The following is a 22,244-nucleotide window of genomic DNA, read 5'->3' as shown; positions in this document are numbered from 1 at the left end:
AAGAGCTTTGATCATTTTGCTAGAAAATTAAGCATTAATAAATGATATGATGAAGGTGTCAAAAATTATGATTCTTTCCAAATAATTAAGGACTTGGTCAAGCATTCATTCAATCCAGAACCAATCTGATCCACTGCTACCATGTACAACCTAGCATTTTAGGCATGTGACTTGGGTAAAACAATGATGATGACAATCATGATTGATAATATGAAAAAAAAGATGCAACTTAAGTTTCTTTGCTTCCTGATAGGGTTGACGACAACATTGTCTCAAAGAGAGCATCTATCAAATAAACAAGAGGCCATGCTGACTCCACGGTACTTGACTGACTCACTGAAAAAAAGAAATCACCACTCAAGTTGGACATTTAATAGATATGTGTTTGAAGTAAAAGAGAAATATGAAAACAGAATGAATATATGCAGATAGGATTCATGACCATGGCACCTCAAATGGCATGCATTATATTCTCAGCAACTCAATATTAACATATGTTAATAAAGAAAAATGCCTGAATAATAGTTACAGCTTCTTAGTGATGGGACTGCAAAATACTGATAAATTACATTTTTAAAAATAAGTTGATCAACTGAATCAGCTCATCCATTTCGAGCTTCTATCGTTCATAATTCCATTTCCAAGAATGAAGGCAAAACCTGTCCACAATTAGAAATCAGTGGATCCAGAACTAAACTTGGTGTTGATGTAGGAATTCAGTGGTAAGTCACACATTGCAGAGAACCAAATTACTTACTTCAAGTATTCTTTACCAAGCATAGAAGGTCTTGACAACATTTTTAATCACTTGGATTAGCTAGAGATAACAGATCTGAAATCTACTTTTTTCAAATGATTAAGGCCATGGTGAAATCGATAACTGGTTATTTCCACTGCCCAGTAAATAGCAATAGTTCAAATTTAAATAAATCACAAAAATAAATAGAAATTTTAATCAATTTCTCAACGCAGAAAGCTATTAAAATGCATTTCTGTCACAAACCATTGCAAATTTATTTGAAGTGTCATTGAAATAATATGGGTCAAATCCAGCAAAGTAATTGGAATTAACTTAGTGACTCAAGAAAGGAAAGCTAACAGAAGTTGATGTGTCAAATATGTAGCAAAATTTATTTTGATTCCTGAATAAATTCACTGTAATAAATTCCACATTGGTGTAATAAATAAGAACATGCTGTGGATATTTGTAAAACTTAATTCAGAAGATTTCAAAAAGCTGTAAATCATTAAACAGCACTAAAAATTCATATCAAGTTTGTTTTGAGATCCTATTAAAATCACCTGCCACAGGTAATAAACCAATGTTAATGCCAATATTTAGACTTATGGCCTGAAAAGCATGCCTGAAAGTCAATTACAAAGGCATAGTCAATATTAACCATCACTGCAATTTGTAGTACTTGTAGTAGTTTCTTTCTCCATTTGATAGTAATGACAACTATGCGAAGTCCTCAGAGCACGTTATGCTCTGCACCAATCAACAAGAAAATTAATCATTCTATGATTTGGATATTGTTTCTATAATTGTTTTTCTATATTGCTTTGATACACATTAATGCTACAAGTTAGACACACGACAAGTGGACATTACAAATGCTATTAAGTTTCTTCCTGAAACAAAAATTACATAAAGCTGTCATAGGCAAGATAAGAGGAATGTAATAGATTTTTCTATAAGGAGGAAATGCTATAGTTAATAACAACTCTAAATCATGTTTAAACCATACTAACAACATAAATGACAAAATAAAAACATTTGGCAACAAATATATGCCTAGAGATACAACTATATAGACATATAGCCCAAACACATGTACACTCACGCAATTTGTTTCTGTAATTGTGTGCACACAGACACTAGTCTCTTGAAGCAGATTACCTAAAGAGACCTATGAACACTACTGAAATATGCTCATTAGTCTTTTGCAACAACTAAGCAAACCTGTAAAGATCAATACTTGCTGTTTAATGCAATCATTGTTTTAGTAAAACCAAACTGAATAAAAGAACACAAACTAAATGCTTGTGCAAAAATTTGCTTCTTAAAAGAAACTTAGAAAATATACTGGCTCAGTATTATATTGTTGGTATTTTGCTATAAGTTATAAATTCAACAGGTTTATCCACAACATAACACATTTTCCTATTGAGTTTCATTAACAGTACTTTTTTTTAAAACTTAGTCTAAAAATGTTATTAAGCAACTTTCTCATTACAAACTACTTCATATAAAGGTAATATGCCAAGGTTTCGGTATTTTTAACTAAATGTCCTTTTCAAATGTGTATACAGGGCCAAATGCATTTCTATACCACAAAATACTTATGGATTTTATCAAAATTGCTTTTCATGTTTGCAGAGGCAAAATTGGTGTTGATAAAGGAACTCTTGGATGACACATTCCAATTTTGTTACACATTTCAAATTAAGGAGACTCCAATTAAATATGTCAAAATAGAAAACAGACTAGGTATTAGTTCGGTTATTTTGAAATTACAATACAATCTTATTAATAAAGACCACAAACAGGAAATTAGCTCTTCTTCAGCCACCTGCACAGATCGAAGTCATACTAAAATGTCGACGTATGCGTCTTAAGTAATATTTTTGGAACCATGCTTATGATATAGCAATACAGAACTTTGATGCACCTGTCTGTAAATCTGCAAATGAGAAAATGCAGGGTACTGGATAATTTTTGTTGAGTTACCTTGTAAATGGGGTTCCTATGGGGGGGGAGGGAGGAATGCAAACTCAATCATTTCTACAATTTAATAGAACCCATGTCCCTTTAACTGCACTGAACAGTCAGGCAATTTTGCAATCTCAGGTTCTAAGATACAATTGTGAAGAGTCTGTTATTGGTTACGGTGCAGCAACCTAATGATTTACTCACTCAGTCAAATACAGAGGGAGACTATCGATACTAATTTCAGTATAATCCAGCAAACATATTTGGTGTGCTAATTCCTCAGGTTGGGGCCTTGCATGTGCAACAATATTACACTCTGCTCCAGTTATGCACCACACACACACACACACACACACACACACACACACTCACACACACATGCCCTAGACTTCTATAATCCCAGTCTCTCTACAATCTTATTATATATTACTCACCAGCACTGGGAGCTTGGCCGTGAATTAAAGTTGGGGGTTTCAGCCGAAAGCCTGTGTTCTTCTCATCTAGAGAAAGGAAACCAGCAAGCAAGTCCATTGCATTAACGAAGTACACAATAAAAGTAAATCCAGCAGCACAACTGATTCACTCCTTATAACTTCCAAGTCCTTGTTCAAGTCCAAGATGTTTGTATATTTAGACTCATGCACACCTCCCCAATCTATGCAGGATCATTATTACACTGTGCATCCACAATAAGAGCAGAGCACATATAAAGCTCAATCAAAATCCACAACTAGAGCACCCATCCTTCCAGTTTCCAGATGTAATATAGAAAAGAACAAATAAACCAGAAAAGGGGATAAAGAAAGGACAAATACTTGCTAGTGGTGGATTGTAGAACTGTACCTGGCTCTGAGTCAGAGTTGCTGGCCGCTGCCTGGCAGAAACTCAATGGCATAAAGACATTATTCTTTGGAACTGCAAGATAAAGACAGCTGCAGTGAGCGTCAACAGATCAAATTGAATTTTAACAATTAGCTCTGCAGGCTGCCCAATGATGTCCCATCGTTTCAGCAAATTTGTTGTCACCAAGTCATTTATTCATTGCATATTATAACTCATCAAAAAACACAGAATTATACTCTGAACTGGTTATGTACAGAAACTAGTGAATTCTTGTTTCAGAAGAATCTGGCTTAAGAATCCTTAGGAGATAATTTAAATTCAAACAGCATAGAAACAGGCCCTATGCACACACATTTATAATCATTCCATTTCACCCACATTACTGTCAACTTCAATAAAGTAGAGACACCAGCAAGTATATTTCATTAGAAGTTTCAGGAAACTTTGTATGCCAACAATGAGGAGACTTCTGAATAATTGCATTACCATCTGGTTTTGCAAGGTTTGCAAGCTTTTTCTGATCCTGTAAACAGATCCTGCGCCCATGTACGGGATCGGAAAAAGCTTGCGAACTCAGCCAGCTCCATCACGAGCACACCTCCCCACTATGATGCTTCAAAAAGGCAGCATCCATCATTAACAACCCTCACCATCCAAGACAAGCCCTCTTCTCATCACTATCATCAGGGAGGAAGTACAGGAGCCTAAATACACACACTCAATGCTTAAGGAACAGCTTATTCCCCTCCTTCATCAGATTCCTGAATGGATCATGAACCCAGGAAAACTACTTCACTTTCTGTTCTCCTTTTGCATTACTTATTGTTTTATATATCTTATTGTAATTTATGTATTGCACTGTACCGGTGCTGCAAAACAACAACTTCCATGACATTATGTCAGTGGTAAACCTGATTCAGATTTTCCAAACCTCCCTTCCCACCAAACCCCTGGTGTTACTACTCACTTATATAGAGGAGTGAATTTACAATATCCAATTAACCTACCAACCAGTCTGTCATTGGAATGTGAGAGGAAACACAATGAGAACGGATAAACGTCACATAGACAGCAGGTCAGACTTGAATCTGGGTCACTGGAGCCGCCAAGCAGAAGCAACCAGCTGCACCACTGCTTTACTTTGAAGGCACATGATCAAGTTTCAAGAAGGGAAGGGCATGTTGAGAAAACTGATTTTAAAGTAGCCTGCTTGTCAAAAGCTAAATTCAAGTTGTTCCCAGGTTACAGCAAATTTTTGTGCCTGACAGTTATTCGTAATCCAAGAGCGTGTGAGAATTACAGAAACTGCTGCTGCAGGAGAGCGAGCGGGCATAGAAAAAGCAGCCAACAACTGGCCTCACTGACTTACTAAGTGAGCAAGCGAGTCTGCTCAGTGCTTCCAGCTCTGCTTCGCACCAACCAGTCATCACACTGCACCCAGATTAAGATGACTCAGTAAGTGATGGGGAGATAAAGCATGTAGAAATTGCTTCAAGTTACAGAGAACACAGCACAGGGGATGAATAAAGAGAATATGTAGAAAGGCAAAGCCAGATCAAATACTAATAAAGATCAAGAGTAATCAGCATTCTTTGTCTGAGTTACAGTAGCTATCACTATTAGCAAGGCTGTTTGATATACCTAGAAAGTCAGACTGTGCTCATGCTAATACCACAGATGGGAAATTTTAAGAACTAGCCATTTCTGCTCCATGTCATCCATCTGTTATTTCAGCTCAGTTTATTACTCCAGCCTGACCTGCTGGGCATGTCCCGCAATCCCTGCCGGTAGCACTCCAAGAGCAATCATGCTCTAAATGCTCCCATTAAGCCACATGTCCTAGCCTCACTTTGTTCTATTTATCCGTTTTCCACAAGGCTACCTTTACATCTGCTTCCCAGACCTGACATTCATTTGGTTCTTAGATGATTCAAAAGTCCTTCATTGAGCTCTTACAGTGAAGAATTTCTTGACATCAGTCCTAAATTTCTTTCAGTAGTCTGATTTCTCCCTATTCTCAAATTCTAGCTTAAACTAAATGCCAACTGTTCAATATACCACTAAAATCACCTCACAAGATAATGATTTGAAATAGATAAACCCAGTCCTCAAAATCCAGACCTGAAACACTATGATTACCCTTGATACTCTTAACTGTACAGCTATCTCCCTTATATTTCAGTGATGTATGTTATTGACTTACAGATCCAACAAGCCCGTGCTTCACTTTTCTAAGATGATGCCAGTAATGGCTTTGTTCCCCAGATGAAGAATTAGAGGTTTTAAGAGACATAAGTATAGGCATCCCCAAAGGAATTGCAGATGAAGTTTGAAGGTTATGCATAAAGTGAAGAATCACTGTTCAAAGGTAACGACCTTCAGATTAAAAATTCTCTTCCAGGATTAATCTTTTACAGGAATGTGCAATTTATGCACATTTCACAATCAATGAATAAGTGGACATTTTTCAGCTACAAAGTAATGTCCAATAAACGTAATAAATGCATGTTAAACATTCAAGGAACAGTGAAAAAAATTTTTTAGTTTGAGTGCCATCTTAAACAATTTATGTGTATTCAAACACCAGCGGTGGGAATCAAGGGCAAAGACAATTTAATTCCCATCTCTAAATGCCTTTGAAAAACTGAGAGCTTTCATAGTCCTTGTGCTGAAAGTATTACTCTGAAGAGAGCAATTTGAAAGGGAGCTCCAGAGTTTTGACCCAGTGAAGAAAAGACTACATTACATTCCTGCAGTGTACAAATATACAACAGTTCAGAAAACCTGCCAGAGTAGTGGTGGATGGAATGTGAATCAAATGGGTTGCTTTATGCTGTCAAGTATTACTGGAGCCACAGTATTATTAAAGCTGAATGCACCTTGGCAAGTGATTAAAAAATCCAGACTGTCTGAACTATCTTTTCAGATAGTTTAATATATGGCTGAGGCGAGTCAAGAGGCAGTACTATTGATTATATGCTTGGTCTGTTTATGTTTCCAGTCCATGGCAACACACAAAGTGTTGACGACAAGAGTTCACCCAATATATTGTCAATGAATGCCAGAAGGGGTAATTAGACTCTTTTGAAGGAAGTGTTCACTGCCTAACAACCACATGTCATCTGTCAATTATCACCTTGATTTGAATTCTGTCTAGGTCTTGCAGCAGGTTTCATTGTCTTAAGACTATCCAATGGAACTAAGCATATACAATAATCCTACTTTGACCCTATGATAATGAAAAAGCAACTGACAATGAAGCAGTTGAATAGTTGATTCTAGAGCATTGCCCTGAGGAACCCTGGCAACAATACTTGGGGTGAACACAAAATATTTTGAAGATGCTGGGGTCAAAGCAACACACACAACACGCTGGAGGAACTCAGCAGGCCGGGCAGCATCTGTGGAAATGAGCAGTCAACGTTTCAGGCCAAGACCCTTCATCAGGACTGAAGAGGGAGGGGACAGGGGCCCTATAAAAAAGGTGGGGAGAGGGTGGGAAGGAGAAGGCTGGTAGGTGTCAGGTGAAAAACCAGTAAGGGGAAAGATCAAGGAGTGGGGGAGGGAAAGCAGGGAGGGGATAAGCAGGAAAGGTGAAGAAGGAATAAGGGGAAAGCACTATGGGTAGTAGAGGCGGAACCATGAGGGAGGTGATAGGCAGCTGGAGGAGGAGGCAGAGTGAAACTGGGGTTTCACCTGGGGTGAGATAGCTAGCCTCCAATGACTTGAGTCACTTCCACTAACAAGAGAAGAGCTTTCCAGTTATAAAATATAGAACATAAAAATTTACAGCACATTACAGGGCTTGCGCTGTGCCGACCACGTAACCTACTCTAATGACAGCTTAGAATTTCCCTAGTGCATAGCCCTCTATTTTTCTAAGCTTCATGTACCTATCTAAAAGGCTTTTAAAAGACCCTATTCTATCTGCTCCACTGCCACCGCCAGCACTGCAGTCCATGCACCCACCACACACTGTGTGGAAAAACTTACCCCTGAATATCCAAACACCTTAAAACTATGCCCCTTGTGTTAGCCATTTCAGCCCTAAATAAAAGCCTCTGGTTATCCACATGATCATTGTCCCTCATCATCTTATACACCTCCATCAGGTCACCTCTCATCCTCCATCACTCCAAGGAGAAAAGGCCAAGTTCACTCAAGCTATTCTCATAAGGTATGCCCTCCAGTCCAGGCAACATCCTTGTAAATATCCTCTGCACTCTCTCTGTAGTATCCACATCCTTCCTGTAGTGAGAGGACCAGAATTGAACACAGTACTCCAAGTGGGGTCTGACCAAGGTCTTATATAGCTGTAACATAACCTCACGGCTCTTGAACTCAATCCCATGGTTGATGAATGTCAACTCACCAAAGACCTTTTTAACAACACTGTCAATCCTGCACAGCAGCTTTGAGTGTTCTTTCAACACAGACCCCAAGATCTCTCAGATCCTCCACCTGCTAAGAGTCTTACCATTAATATTATATTCTGTCTTCAAATTGGACCTACCAAAATGAACCACCTCACACTTATCTGGGTTGAAGTCCATCTGCCACTTCTCAGCCCAATTCTGCATCCTTTCAATGTCCCGCTTTAACCTCTGACAACCCTCCAGACTATCCACAACACCCCAAGAACAGATCCCTGTGGAACACCACTAGTCACCGACCTCCTCACAGAATACGAACCATCTACAACCACCAGTTGCCTTCTGTGGGCAGGCCAATTCTGGATCCACAAAGCAAGGTCTCCTTGGATCCCATGCTTCCTTACTTTCTGAAGGAGCCTTGCATGGGGAACTTTATCAAATGCCTTACTGAAATCCACATACACTACATTTACTGCTCTACCTTCATCAATGTGTTTTGTTACATCCTCAAAGAATTCAATCAGGCTCATAAGGCACGACATGCCTTTGACAAAGCCACGCTGACTATCTTTAATCAGATCATGTCTCTCCAAATGCTCATAAATTCTGCCTCTCATGATCTTCTCCAACAACTTGCCCACCATTGAAGTCAGACTTACTGCTCTATAATTTCCTGGGTTATCTCTACTCCCTTTCTTGAACAAGGGAACAACATTTGCAACCCTCCAATCCTCCATACTTTTTCCCATTCCTATTGATGACACAAAGATCATTGCAAGAGACTCAGCAATCTCCTCCCTCACTTCCTACAGTAGTCTGGGGTATATCTTATCTGGTTCCAGTGACTTATCTAACTTAATGTTTTTCAAAAGCTCCAGCACATCCTCTTTCTTAATGCCTATATGCTCAAGTGTTTCAGTCTGCTGCAAATCATCCCCACAATTGCTAAGGTCTTTTCCCCTAGTGAGTAATGAAACAAAGTATTCATTAAGTACTTCCGTTACCTCCTCTGGCTCCATGAACACGTTTCCACTAACGCACCCGATTGGTCCTATTCTCATGCAGCACACCCTCGTTCTTCACATACTTGTAGAATGCCTTAGGGTTTTCCTTAATCCTGCTCACCAAGGCCTTCTCATGGCCCCTTCTGGCTCTCCTTTCTAGCAAGTTTGTAATTTTCTGGAGATCTAACACTACCTAGTTTCTTGAACCTTTTGTAAGCCTTTCTTCTTAACTAGATTTTCTACAAACTTTGTACACCATGGTTCTTTAACTCTACCATCCTTTCCCTGCCTCAATGGAAAATACCTATGCAGAACTCCATGCAAATATTCCTTGAATATTTGCTGCATTTCTGCCGTGTATTAGAGATTTCAATTCTAATAATTTTTCTGGATATGACTATCATTCTAATCTACCTTGATGTCAAAGACAATTTCACCTCATCTCTGGAATTCAGATCTTTGATTTGATCCTTGAAGCAACTGAGGATGAGAGGTGACCTGATAAGAGGTGTATAAGATGATGAGAGGCATTGATCATGTGGATAGTCAGAGGCTTTTTCCCAGGGCTGAAATGGTTTCCACAAGAGGGCACAGGTTTAAGGTGCTGGGGAGTAGGTACAGAGGTCAGGGGTAAGTTGTTGTTGGGTTTTATTTTTACGCAGAGTGGTGAGTGTGTGGAATGGGCTGCCAGCAACAGTGGCAGAGGCAGATATGAAAGGGTCTTTTAAGAGACTTTTGGATAGATACATGGAGCTTAGAAAAATAGAGGGCAATGGGTAAGCCTAGTAATTTCTAACGTAGGGACATGTTCGGCACAGCTTTGTGGGCTGAAGGGCCTGTATTGTGCTGTAGGTTTTCTATGTTTCCAAGACAACCAGGACATTTGGAATCTTGGGGTTTTGGTGGTATCAAGCTGAGCTTTAATGAATATGCCATTTGATAACACAGAAGCTGGCATCTTCCATTGTTTGCTAATGATACAGTAATTGGACAGACTGGATTTGTTCTAGTTTATGTGCATATATGTAGTCAGAGCAAAAAAAATGATTATTCAGGTCAAATACACAAGAGATTCTACAGATGCTGGAAATCCAGAGCAACACACACAAAAATGCTGGAGGAACTCAGCAGGTCCGACAGCATCTAGGGAAATAAATAAACCGTCAACATTTCTGGCCGAGACCCTTCATCAGGCAGCATTTTGTGTGTGCTGCTCTATTCAAGTCAATTACAGTTTAAAAAATGAACACTGAGAACTGTGGATTAAAATATATTGAAGATAAGATACCAATATATTGCTCCTTTACCTTTATGAAGTCATTCATTTAAATTAGCAGCAAGTACTTAGATGAATTTGACACAAGAAAAGCTCAAACTTGAAGCTTTGTAAAGCAAAGCATATAGCCGTAAATACATATTTCTCATTGCTTTTCACTGGTATATCATCAACTTTCTCACAGACAATTCCCTCTCTATCAGCATATTCCCAAGTTCCCTTACTCTCTCCTAATACAAGAAGAAATGTTTTTTTAAAATCAACAGCAAGATAATCAAATGCACACACTTCAAAATTGAGATAATAACCAATATGACAAAAATACAAAGTTTAAATGTTTGTCATTTAAGTGGAAAGTACTTACCTGGTTGGGAAGGTGGGAACACTTGTGTGAAAGAAGACGATCTCTCTCTTTTAACAGGTGGAGGGTAATTACCGTCGTCTCCGTCGGAATCTGAAGAAATAAATAAATTGCACTGATAAAATATTGGTAATTTTATTAAGTATCAATTAAATGTTAAGCTATTACAAAAATAACTGCAGTTATTCTGGCCAAAAAGTTATTCAGTTGTTTTACACTGACAACAATTTATAACATAGGCAGGAAATTCAATGAAGTATTTCTATATTCTGTTTAAACGCATTCTTAATAAGCTGCAGTGATGCTGCAGTAGATAAGCAAATACAATGTGCTTTAGAGTTCGGGTTAAGTTTTTATAGCAAAAACTTAAAATGTAATATTTAAGATGCTTTTAACTTTTAACTATAACCAGCCATTAAATTACACAAGAGATAGTTGTATAACATTTTAATAACATTAACAATTTCCAATCAACTACAATTGCCAGTTTGCATTTATATACTATACAGCATTCCAAACAAAGTATTCTAATATCGACTTTTGAGAAGTTTTAATGCACAAAACCGAAACTAGATGGTTACAAATAAAAAAATAAAATGGACAACTGTAAATACTCAATAGATCAGATGGCATCTGTGGTAAAAAAAATTGAAGTTGCAGTCAACATTCAAATAGATATTTGATCCAAAATTGTTGACAACAGTTGTTACAGATGTTGTCTGACAGGGGCACGTCTTTCAAAGGTGACAACTAAATATGCACATTTCTCAGCAAAGGATTCAGTGTTTAAAGATGAACTTAACAGAACATTTACCTTCTGCATCTTCAGGGTTGGAGGCATCCACAGGCCTCTAAAATACATTAAAAGATATTATTAATTTCAAATGCTCCTGGCTATGTACATTTTTCCTGTTACACACCAAAATACAGGGCAAAGTAACTGAAAGACATACAATAATTTATGTGCCCAATTATCAACTAAAATTGAAGATCTAAGGTGCAAAATGAAATGATGGTTATTTAAATATATTTTTAAAATATTCAAAATCTTGAGGGGTTTGTGTCTATGACTTTATGTTGAGAAATAAAGCAAGGTCATTAATGTTCACAGCTACTACTGAGGGTGTAGCGTTAATGTGACTCGGACACCGCAGTATTAAACCCACACGTTTATTCACCAGACTTCCATTTTACAAAACCCCCATGTTCTGACGTCACACGCACTCTGACCTACGAATACTCACATAATACACCACATCCCCCTTCTCAAGTTTTTTTTTACAATACTGTGAATTACCAAAACAATGCCTTTAGGTATGACTTTCTAACATTACAACATAAAAATCTTAACTTCTTACACTGTATTCTACATTGTATCTTACAATACTAACAGCAGTATATTTTCTTTTACTAACATAGACTAATAAACCTTTTATTTCACACCTTGGAACTTATAACGTGTGATTTTGTCTCAAACTGTGCGAGACTGTAGGTAGATCTAGTCTCTGTATCTAGCTGGAAGTTTGACTTGTCTCCCAGACCTTGTGTGATAGAACTGTGACTGTGCTTGTCCTTCAGAGTCAGTCTCTCGAGTAACCTCTGTGTCTGCATTTCCACCTCGGTCTGTCTGCGCTGAACTTTCACTGTCATTGCGTCGTGGGGTTTCGTCACACCCCTCACTCTTGGTGTCGTTTGTTTCCATGTCTGTATCCATGGAAATGTCCTGTGTATCTGTACGTGGAAACGCACTCTCACCTGTCTTCAGCAGATGCCTCCTGTTCCTCCTGTAGACTCTTCCATCCGGCGTGCGAACTATGAAGGATCTTGGTTGCTGATGCATAGCTAATTTCCTCTTTAAATGTCCAGTACTTCTGTATTTCTTTTGGAACATCTTTTCTTTCTGTTGGCCATCCATTCATTGTAATATCTCTTAGCATTTGCATTTCAGGATCTTCTGCAGTCGCTTTCCTGAACATGTTCAACTTCTCCTCAGAAATAGGTAGCTGAGGTGTAACCCAGGTGACCTCCAGCTCTCTTCCTAGCAACTCTTCCTTTTGCTCTTTGAGGTAAGCACGGCTCAAAGCATCAGCGATGTGCAGTTCTTTTCCTGGCTTATAGGTGACTGTGAGAGTGTACCTCTGTAGCCTGAGAAGCATCCTTTGCAGCCTCATAGGAGCTTGATGAAGTGGCTTTTTGAAGATGCTCTCAAGTGGTTTGTGATCACTCTCAACCTGGATTTCTTTGCCATATACATACTGGTGGAACTTCTCACACCCATAAACTATGGCAAGTAATTCCTTCTCGATTTGAGCATATCGGCGTTGACAGTCTGTAAGTGCTCGTGATCCATACGCACAGGCCTCCCATCCTGCAGTACAGCAGCTCCTATTCCTTCCGAACTGGCATCCACAGACATTGTCACCTGTTTGTTGACATCATAGAACTTGAGTGCTGGTGCATTGGTAACCAACTGCTTCAATGTGTCAAAACTTTTCTTTTGTTCATCTTCCCAATGCCATTCAGTGTTGCTCTCTAGTAGCTTTCGAAGTGGAGCACTGACCTCCGATGAGTTGGGAATGAACTTGGCAAGATACTGTGTCATGCCCATGAACCTCAAAAGTCCTTGCTTGTCTTCAGGTGGTGGTAGCTGTACCACAGCCCTGACCTTTTCATTATCTGGTTTTAGCCCATCAGCGCTGAGTACGTGACCTATGTATTTGATCTCTGTAGTTCTGATCCTACATTTACTTTTGTTCAATTTTAGGTTGTACTCACGTGCTCTCTCCAGAAGCTTCCTCAATCTCTGATCATGCTCCTCAATGGCGTCACCCCATATCAGCAAATCATCAATAATACTGACCACTCCATCCTGCAGTACAACAGCTCCTACTCCTTCCTATTCTGGTCTCCAAGTTCAAATCCCACTTCTGACACCATGTAGCGTTAATGTGACTCGGACACCGCAGTATTAAACACACACGTTTATTCACCAGACTTCCATTTTACAAAACCCTCGTGTTCTGACTTCATACGCACTCTGACCTACACATAATACGTTACAGAGGGCAACCTTTAGTATACATCAACAGAAATTCATCCTTACAAATTCACAAATCACTATCCAAAAACTTGATGCAAAGAATAAAACTTTCTCTCATGGAACATAACTAATTAAGTCAACAAAATATTTTTTTCCAAATTATGCTTTTTGGTGCTTGCAGACATCACAGCCTTATGTTGGAGAAAATTGTGAAATGGGCTGTTTTCAAGGAATACACCCCACACTCCATTTCACAATGGTCACAATTAAACACACAAGGTTTCTTGTGGATTTCTCCAATTCCCTATTCCTTCACAGGGTGGTTGCCATGAAATTAAGAGCAGGTACACTATACAAGTTATTATAAAGAATGAGACAAATCTGATCACAACAGGTAATTTATCAAATCACTCATATCTGACAACATGTGTGATGGTATAAAATACTGAAAATCATTGAAAGAATGACAGCAATGCATCAGAGAAAATACACTGCACTGTGCAAACTTCTAGGAGTTTTTCTTTTTGTTTTATATAATCAACAGTAGTGCTTTTCTAAAAAGGTTTTTGACAAAACTGCCTTCTGAGAAACTACATATGACTGAAAATACAGGGAATAGATGATGTCAGCATCATTGAGAACTGGCCAAAACAACAGATCCTTGTGCTTACAATTAAGGTAAAAACTCCGCAATTTGTTGAATGCTCTGACATGATTAAATAAACTAGATGGGAGAAATAGCTTCCTGCTTCCATAAATATCTTACTGTTAAGCAAATAGATTAATAAAATGGAAAATGGATCATAGCTAGAAAGTCATGACAGTACTTTAATTACATCTCAGTCTGTTTCTAGGGAACTCTTAATCAAAGCACCACTGCATTCCTATGGGATACAGAGAATACTTTAGTAAGAAACTTCACATATTGTTATGAATCTTGAGGCACAAACAAGCTGAAGCTAAAATCTGTGCAACAATTAGTTGTTCAATAAATATGTGACTTGTTCTGTGTAGCTAGTATCTTGGCATGAAACTTAGTCTGTCCCCTGAGCAACTGCTTATTATCTATGGAGTATCAGATCAGTGAAATCACATTAGGTAAAGGAAGACGTGGCAAAGCAAATTTAAAAAGAACCTGAGAGGAAAAAGCAGCATTTCATGATCAATGTAATGATACATCAAATTAAAATATATGAACAGTAACTATCTAACAATAGATAAAATTGTTAAATATTAACAATAAACAAGGGGGTTAAAAAAATGAAGAGATGATTTTAACATGGATAAATACTGGGACAAAAGTGGTTTAATGCCAGAAAAATCCTAAGAACACTGGAAAGGTTCCACACCGCAACCTCTGGACTTTTAAAAAGATGGATGAGGGATTGAAGACCAAGTGCCTCAGGACAGCAAGTTTGAATTTTAAGTATAAGAAATGTGAAATTTCCTGTTTCACAGGTTTTACCATTGGTTAACCAATATTTGTCAATTTCTATTCTGCTGGAATGTGTTAGCTTGCATTTTCTTAAGAACCAATCCTCAACTCTATAATGCATTACAACAACTTATGCTGAACTCTCTCTTGCCTCTGGTTTCAATTTACCAATCCTGATTCTTAAAAAAGTTCATGTAATTTATCCTTTTGTAGCTGAATCCTGGATTTCCTGTCAGATCGCCAGCAGGTGGCAAAAGTGGGCACCCTCACCTCTGCCCCTCAACACAGGTGCCCCTCAGGGCTGTGTGCTAAGCCCACTCCTTTACACTCTGTATACCCATGACTGTGTTGACACCCACAGTTCCAAACTGCTAATTATATTTGCTGACGATACTACACTAATTGGCCTTCTCTCAAATAATAACGAGGCAGACTACGGAGAAGTCATCACCCTGACATAGTCTAGAAAACAATGTCTCCCTCAATGTCACAAAAACAAAGCAACTGGTTGTGAACTACAGGAGGAATGGAGATAAGCTAACCCCTATTAACATCAATGGATCTGGGGTTGAGAGGGTGAACAGCTTTAAGTTCCTTGGCATACACATCACCGAGGATCTCATGTGGTCTGTACATACCAGCTGTGTAGTGAACAAGGTACAACAGCGCCTCTTTCAACTCAGATAGTTGAAGAAGTTTGGTATCGGCCCCCAAATCCTAAGAAATTTCTACAGGGGCACAATTGAGAGCATCCTGACTGGCTGTATCACTGCCTGGTATGGAAACTGTACTTCCCTCAATCGTAGGACTCTGCAGAGAGTGGTGTGGACAGCCCAGTGCATCTGTAGATGTGAACTTCCCACTATTCAGGACATTTACAAAGACAGGTGTGTAAAAAGGGCCCGAAAGATCATCGGGGACCCAGGTCACCCCGACCACAAACTGTTCCAGCTGCTACCATCTGGGAAACGGTACCGCAGCATAAAAGCCAGGACCAACAGGATCCGGGACAGCTTCTCCCACCAGGCCATCAGACTGTTTAATTCATACACTTGTATTTCTATGTTATATTGGCTGTCCTGTTGTACATACTATTTATTATAAATTACACTTTGCACATTTAGATGGATTTTTACTCATGTATAATGAAGGATGTAAGAAATAAAGTCAATTCAATTCATTACCTTGTTTGATGGCGGTGTAGGTGAGGTCATTGGTTCAATTTTTTCCTGTAAACACAATTATAATAAACATTTAAAAAATTCTAAACATAAAGTCAGAAAATGTTACTATCCATATACTGTATAACATTCCATAACAGATGGCAATGTGAAAATAATGCACAAGCTGATGTGTATAATTCTACATAATCACACTTTATTTTAAATAAGTTCCAAATATGCATTCTTGAGTGGGGCATATTATTTGCCATTTACAGATCTTGTAAAATGGGTTGCAGAAATTCATGATGGAATGTGAAAATTCAAGGCAGAGTGAAGGTAGGAGTGAGAATAGTACTGCTGAGCCTGACCTGGTCTTTATTTGATATCCACACAGGCAGTGATCCAGGAGACATCAGACAAAATCCTGGGCAATTCTCTCTTTAATTCAGAAATTACTAAACAAGAAAACAGATGAACACATAGATCTTGTTGATCTTTATGTACATCTGACAAACTGCCAATACTTAAAAAATTGATTGGAGTAAAAAAACTACATAATAGGGACAGAGAAAGCACCAGGTTTATTTACACTGAGCCTGAAGTAGTGTCAAAGCGACACTGAAAAAAAGGCAAGAGAATGAAATATAATAAAAACCAAAAGAGTACTGACATTGCATATTTTGATAGTTCTATATTTAGGATCACTTTTCCTTAACTTCTGCAAAAACTTCCTTACTTAATCATCATGTATGACAGGATCACTGAATATCAATATCATTGATTAAAACATCGGCCACGAATCAGGTTTAAAAAATATTCCATATCCAAGGGCAAGGAAAAGATCAAGAATATGAGTAAATCTGTTATTGAGCTAGTTATATAAAACTTGGATCCCAAAGAACTAAGTAGACAAAGAGCCTATACCACACAACTTCTGATTGGTTGTACATGTGCCAAAGAATGTGAAAAACCTGAAGCTGCTTTCAACTGTTCAAAAAAAACCACCAGATTATCTGAATGTGTGTGAAGTTACTGCACCAGTCTCTAAGATATAGAATGAACTCCAAGTTCGTCCTTATCCATTCTAAGTTTATAAATTGTTTATACCTTCTCTAAAAAAAATAACTTCTATAAGAATATATATATATATTTTTCAGTTGCGCGCGCGTGTGTGATGTTACCCATTTGGGTATAGCCGCCAATTCAAAAGGCAGTAAATTTTGATAATTTTGATTTTTATTTGACTTTTAAAAATTTAAACGCTGCCAAGATACCATGAAAAGACTAACACTAGTAGAAAAAATTATTCTACTTGATCAAATTAAAAGCCATCCACCTAACACCACTCATCCTCAGATGGCAGAGATAAATGGAATGCTGAAATTGACTTTTGCACCCTTGATAGATCAGCAAGATAAACTGCAAGAAGAATGGGTATACCATTATCTGCACTAGATGTTTGCACTGATTTTCTTCATTTACAGTCAAAAGTACAATGATTCAAGAGATTATAGTTCAATGGTACTGTAGTACGATTGGTACTACACTGGTGGTGGCATGGAGTTTCCAGGGTGCCGGCCTGGGCAGGGTTGTATGGGAGACCGGCAGTTGCCCAAGCTGCAGGCCTTCCCCTCTCCACGCCACCGATGTTGTCCACTAGGACCCATGCAGCTTGGCACCGGTGACGTCGCAGAGCGATGTGTTGTTAAGTGCCTTGCTCAAGGACACAAACACGCTGCCTCAGCTGAGGCTCGAACCAGTGATCTTCAGGTTACTAGTCTGATGCCTTGCCCACTAGGCCACGCGCCAACACTACACTATTCTAATTTATTCTGTATTTCATTTAAATATATTATTTGCTACCCAGTTAAACGGTAGTTTTGTCTTTTTTTTTAACCTTTCTAACTACTTGCATTGAAACTTTGGCTACATGGGGCAGCTGCTGAAATGAGCCAAAATGTACTGCTCCCAATTAATCAGTATATACAGGCACATACACATATAGGATAAGTACACGCACACATGAAAAGTACATTTGTTTGTGTGTTATTAGTTCAGGCAGATTATACTTGTCTATTACTGTGACTTAGATGAAGATCAGACATTTCATGAGTAACTAATGCAGAAAACCAAATAATTGCAAAGGGTTCACAAACTTTTTCTCACAACTGTATTTCTCAAGTCTCTTTCAAATCTCTCGCATTACCTTCTACCTGTGCTCTCTAGTTTTGTCCCCCCAATAAAACAATGATCACCCACCTCATCCACACCCCTTATGATTTTATGTACTTCTAAGAAGTCACTTTTCTTTTTCTTTATAGAAGTTTACTCAATGACCATTACAACCCTGTAATACTCTATACAATAATCAGGGCTTCACAAACTATTTAGTTTCAAATTAAAATACAATTATTACTATCTACAACACATTAAAGCCCCCTGAGGGACTAAGTCATCCATCATTCTCCAGAAAATAAAGATCCAGCATGGCCAGTCAGGCCCTCTAGTCCAAGTAACATTCTCATTAGTCTATTCTGCATCCTCACCAACTTAACACTGTCTTTCCTATAATAGGGTGCATAGTTTTGGTCACAATATTTCAAGTGTGGATTCAGCAATGACTTTTATAACTGCAACATACAATAATGTCCCTACTCCGAAATTTGATGCCCTGATTGAAGGTCAACACACTAAACACCTTCATCATAGTCATTTGCACAACAACTTTCAGCAAACTTGCTCTTGTATTCCTGGAATTCTTGAATTCTTGTATGCCAATACAGGCCAGATTCCTCATATGATAACCCTTTCATTCCTGGAATCATCCTTGTGAACCTCCCCTCAACCCTCTGCAATGCCAGTACACCTTTTCTTAGATGAGGAGCCCAAAACGGTTTACAAAACTCAAGGTGAGGCCTCACCAGTGCGTTATAAAGCCTCAGCATTACATCACTGCTCCTGTATTCTAGACCTCTTGAAATGAAGGTTAACACTGCATGTGCCTTCCTCACCACTGACTCTACCTGTAAGTTAACCTTTAGGGTGTTCTGCACAAGGACTCCCAAATCCATTTGCGCCTCAGATTTTTGAATTTTTTCCCTGTTTAGAAAATAGTCTGCACATTTATTTTTACTACCAAAGTGCACGGCCATGCATTTTCCAACATTATATTTCATTTGTAACTTTCTTGCCCATTATCCAAATCTGTCTTAAGTGCTTCTGCAGTCTGTTTCCTCAGCACTGCCTGCCCCTCCACCAATCTTCATATCATCTGCAAACTTGGCTACAAAGCCATCAATTCCATTATCAAAACCATTGATATACAGCACCAACACCGACCCCTGTGGAACACCACTAGTCACTGGCAGCCAAATGGCATCTTTTTATTCACACTCACTGCCTCCTACCAATCAGCCAATGCTCTAACCGTGCCAGTCACATTCCTGTAATGCCATGGGCTCTTAACTTGCTAAACCGCCTCATGTGTGGCACTTTGTCAAAGGCCTCCTGAAAGTCCAAATATACAACATCCACTGCATCCCATTTATCAATCCTACCTTTAATCTCCTCAAAGAATTCTAATAGGTTCATCAGGCAGGATTTTCCCTTAATGAACCATGTTGACTTTGTCCTATCTTGTCCTGTGTCACCAAGTACTCCATCACCTCATCCTTAACAATTAACTCCAACATCTTCCCAACTACTGAGGTCAGGCTAACTGGTCTATAACTTCCTTTCTGCTGCCTTCCTCCTTTCTTAAAGTGTGGAATAACATTTGCAATTTTCCAGTCCTCTGGCACCATGCCAGAGTCCAATGATCTTTGAAAGATCACTATTAATGCTTCCACAATCTCTACCATTACCTTTCAGAACCCTAGGGTGCAGGTCATCTGGTCTGGGTGACTTATGTACCCTTAGGTCTTTCAGCTTTTTGAAAACCTTCTCCCTTGGAATAGTAACTGCACTCATTTCTCTTTCCTCACACTCTTCAAAATCTGGCAGACTGTTAGTGTCTTCCACAGTGAAGAATGATGCAAAATACTTACTTAGTTCATCTGCCATCTCCTTGTCCCCTGTTATTATTTCTCCGGCTTCATTTTTTTAGCGGTTCTATATCCACTCTCATCTCTCTTTTATTTTTTTACATACTGGAAAAAGCTTTTACTATCCACTTTTGATATTGTTTGCTAACTTGCTTTCATATTTCATCTTTTCCCTCCTAATGAATCTTTTAGTTGCTCTCAGTAGGGTTTTAAAAGCTCCCCGATCCTCTGGCTTCCCACTAATTTTTGCTTTGTTGTATGCCCTCTCTTTTGTTTTTACATTAGCTTTGACTTCCCTTGTCAGCCACAGTTGTACTATTTTGCCATTTAAGTATTTATTCGGTTTTGGAATACATCTATCCTGCATCTTTCTCATTGTGTCCAGAAACCTGCTGACATTCCTACCAGTATCTCCTTCCAATTTACTTTGGCCTCCTAAGGGTTTTTCTACCTCAAACTCCATAATCACCTCTGGTTCATCCCAATCCAGTATAGCTGATTCCCTATTTGGCTGAACGAACAAGTGGTGTACAAATCCATCCTGTAGGTGTTCAACAGAAGGTGGGGGGGGGGGGGGGGGGAAGGAGAGCAAGAGGGGGGAGGGGAGGGGGAGAGAGAGAGACACACACACACACAGACAGACATTGCCAACCTGATTTTCCCAATTGACCTGAATGTTGAAATCGCCCATGACTATCACTGATTACCCTTTTGACACCTATTGGTCGTATAATTTCAGTGTCTTGAGAAACCTGCTATGAAGAGAATAAGAGAAGTACGCAGGAGGGAATGGGTCAATGCTTCCCCATGAATGTGAGTTTTCAGCCAAGGCTTCTCATTCAACCAAAATCTGTGCAGTCCTACTGGTGAAAATAAATAGCTACTGAACAACAAAGTTTACGTATAGTGAGTTATTCACCCATTACTTTTATACACTCAAGCACCTACTCATTATCAAGATTGAAGCTCCCCTTATGTCACCAAATTCTAATCCCACTACTAATTCCATCAAATAAAGCATTTCTAAGGTCCAGCCTTGACTATTTCTTCCACATTCTACCTTCCATAAACTTAAGGATATGCACAACCCTGATGCTCATGGCCCAACCCACAGTATCTCAATGATCCACAACTCATGTTCACTGATTGTCTGTGAGACAGTTCGACAAGAATAACTTGATTAAAATCTCCATTTGTTTTCAAATGCCCTGCAGAGCTTTGCCCATTCAGTAATCTTATCCAATCCTACCAGTCCAACTGAAGTGTCTCAAACTTAACCCCCCTCCAGCACTGGCTATCTATATCTATAGCTGCAAAGGCTCTGCAATTCATCCCACCAAATCTTTTTGCATCTCCACCTCTCTTTCCCCCTTTCAGCTGATCCTTAAAACTTACCTTTGAACAAACATTGAATAAGAATTAAATACTGTACTATTTAATATTACTGTTACAAAGCATGTGAGGATATTTTACTGCACCAGAGGTTCTGTAAGTTGTGTGGGCATTTCAATGTGTACGGAAGGAATGCTATACTATTGTAAGTACTTTCTTTCAGCTGAAATGTTAAAAAATCAGGGGGGGGGGGGGTTGTCCATTCCCATGACAATATAACAGAGAAGCAGAAGTTTTCCTGTCCTGGCCAATATTTATCCTTCATTCAAAATCATTAAAATAGATTTTGTTTTAGTTAATAGAATCAGTATCACTAGAAATGACTGCTTCTTCGATTTTTTTAAACATAGCATAAATGAGTAAGGGATAACTATCTGACCATACAACACTGCTGTTTATTGGGTATTGCTGTCTACAATCTGTAAGACAGACCATTCTAGATAGCATTACATGCCTTTTTTTTAAATGTGGATCAACGTCTTCCTATTGCTAGATACAACTGGCATATAGCCAGATTTCAAGCTGCAAAGCAACAATCAATTCAGCATTTTAATATGCAATGCATTAGTACAAGTCCTAAAGTACTCCTGAGTATGGAATG

At 38.7% G+C, this 22,244-nt stretch overlaps 1 protein-coding gene across 6 annotated transcripts in view; it reads right to left on the bottom strand.

Moving 5' to 3' along the window:
* Positions 1-22,244, bottom strand: part of ranbp3b (RAN binding protein 3b) — a 325,996-nt gene that overhangs the window by 70,518 nt on the left and 233,234 nt on the right. For 4 of the 6 annotated variants that reach the window (XM_073068586.1, XM_073068583.1, XM_073068587.1 and 1 more), the window contains 5 exons: positions 16,230-16,274; positions 11,385-11,421; positions 10,574-10,663; positions 3,557-3,628; positions 3,148-3,213 (listed from right to left, as the gene is read on the bottom strand). In XM_073068586.1, coding sequence (XP_072924687.1) covers positions 3,148-3,213; positions 3,557-3,628; positions 10,574-10,663; positions 11,385-11,421; positions 16,230-16,259 — 295 coding nt within the window. In that variant the 5' untranslated portion in view covers positions 16,260-16,274. The remainder of the gene's footprint in view (positions 1-3,147; positions 3,214-3,556; positions 3,629-10,573; positions 10,664-11,384; positions 11,422-16,229; positions 16,275-22,244) is intronic. The other 2 variants (XM_073068584.1, XM_073068588.1) reach the window with 1 other exon arrangement.

This window comes from Hemitrygon akajei, chromosome 16, assembly GCF_048418815.1.
Source record: "Hemitrygon akajei chromosome 16, sHemAka1.3, whole genome shotgun sequence".
Taxonomy (NCBI): Eukaryota; Metazoa; Chordata; class Chondrichthyes; order Myliobatiformes; family Dasyatidae; genus Hemitrygon; species Hemitrygon akajei.
This window is presented reverse-complemented; position numbering and strand designations above follow the sequence as displayed.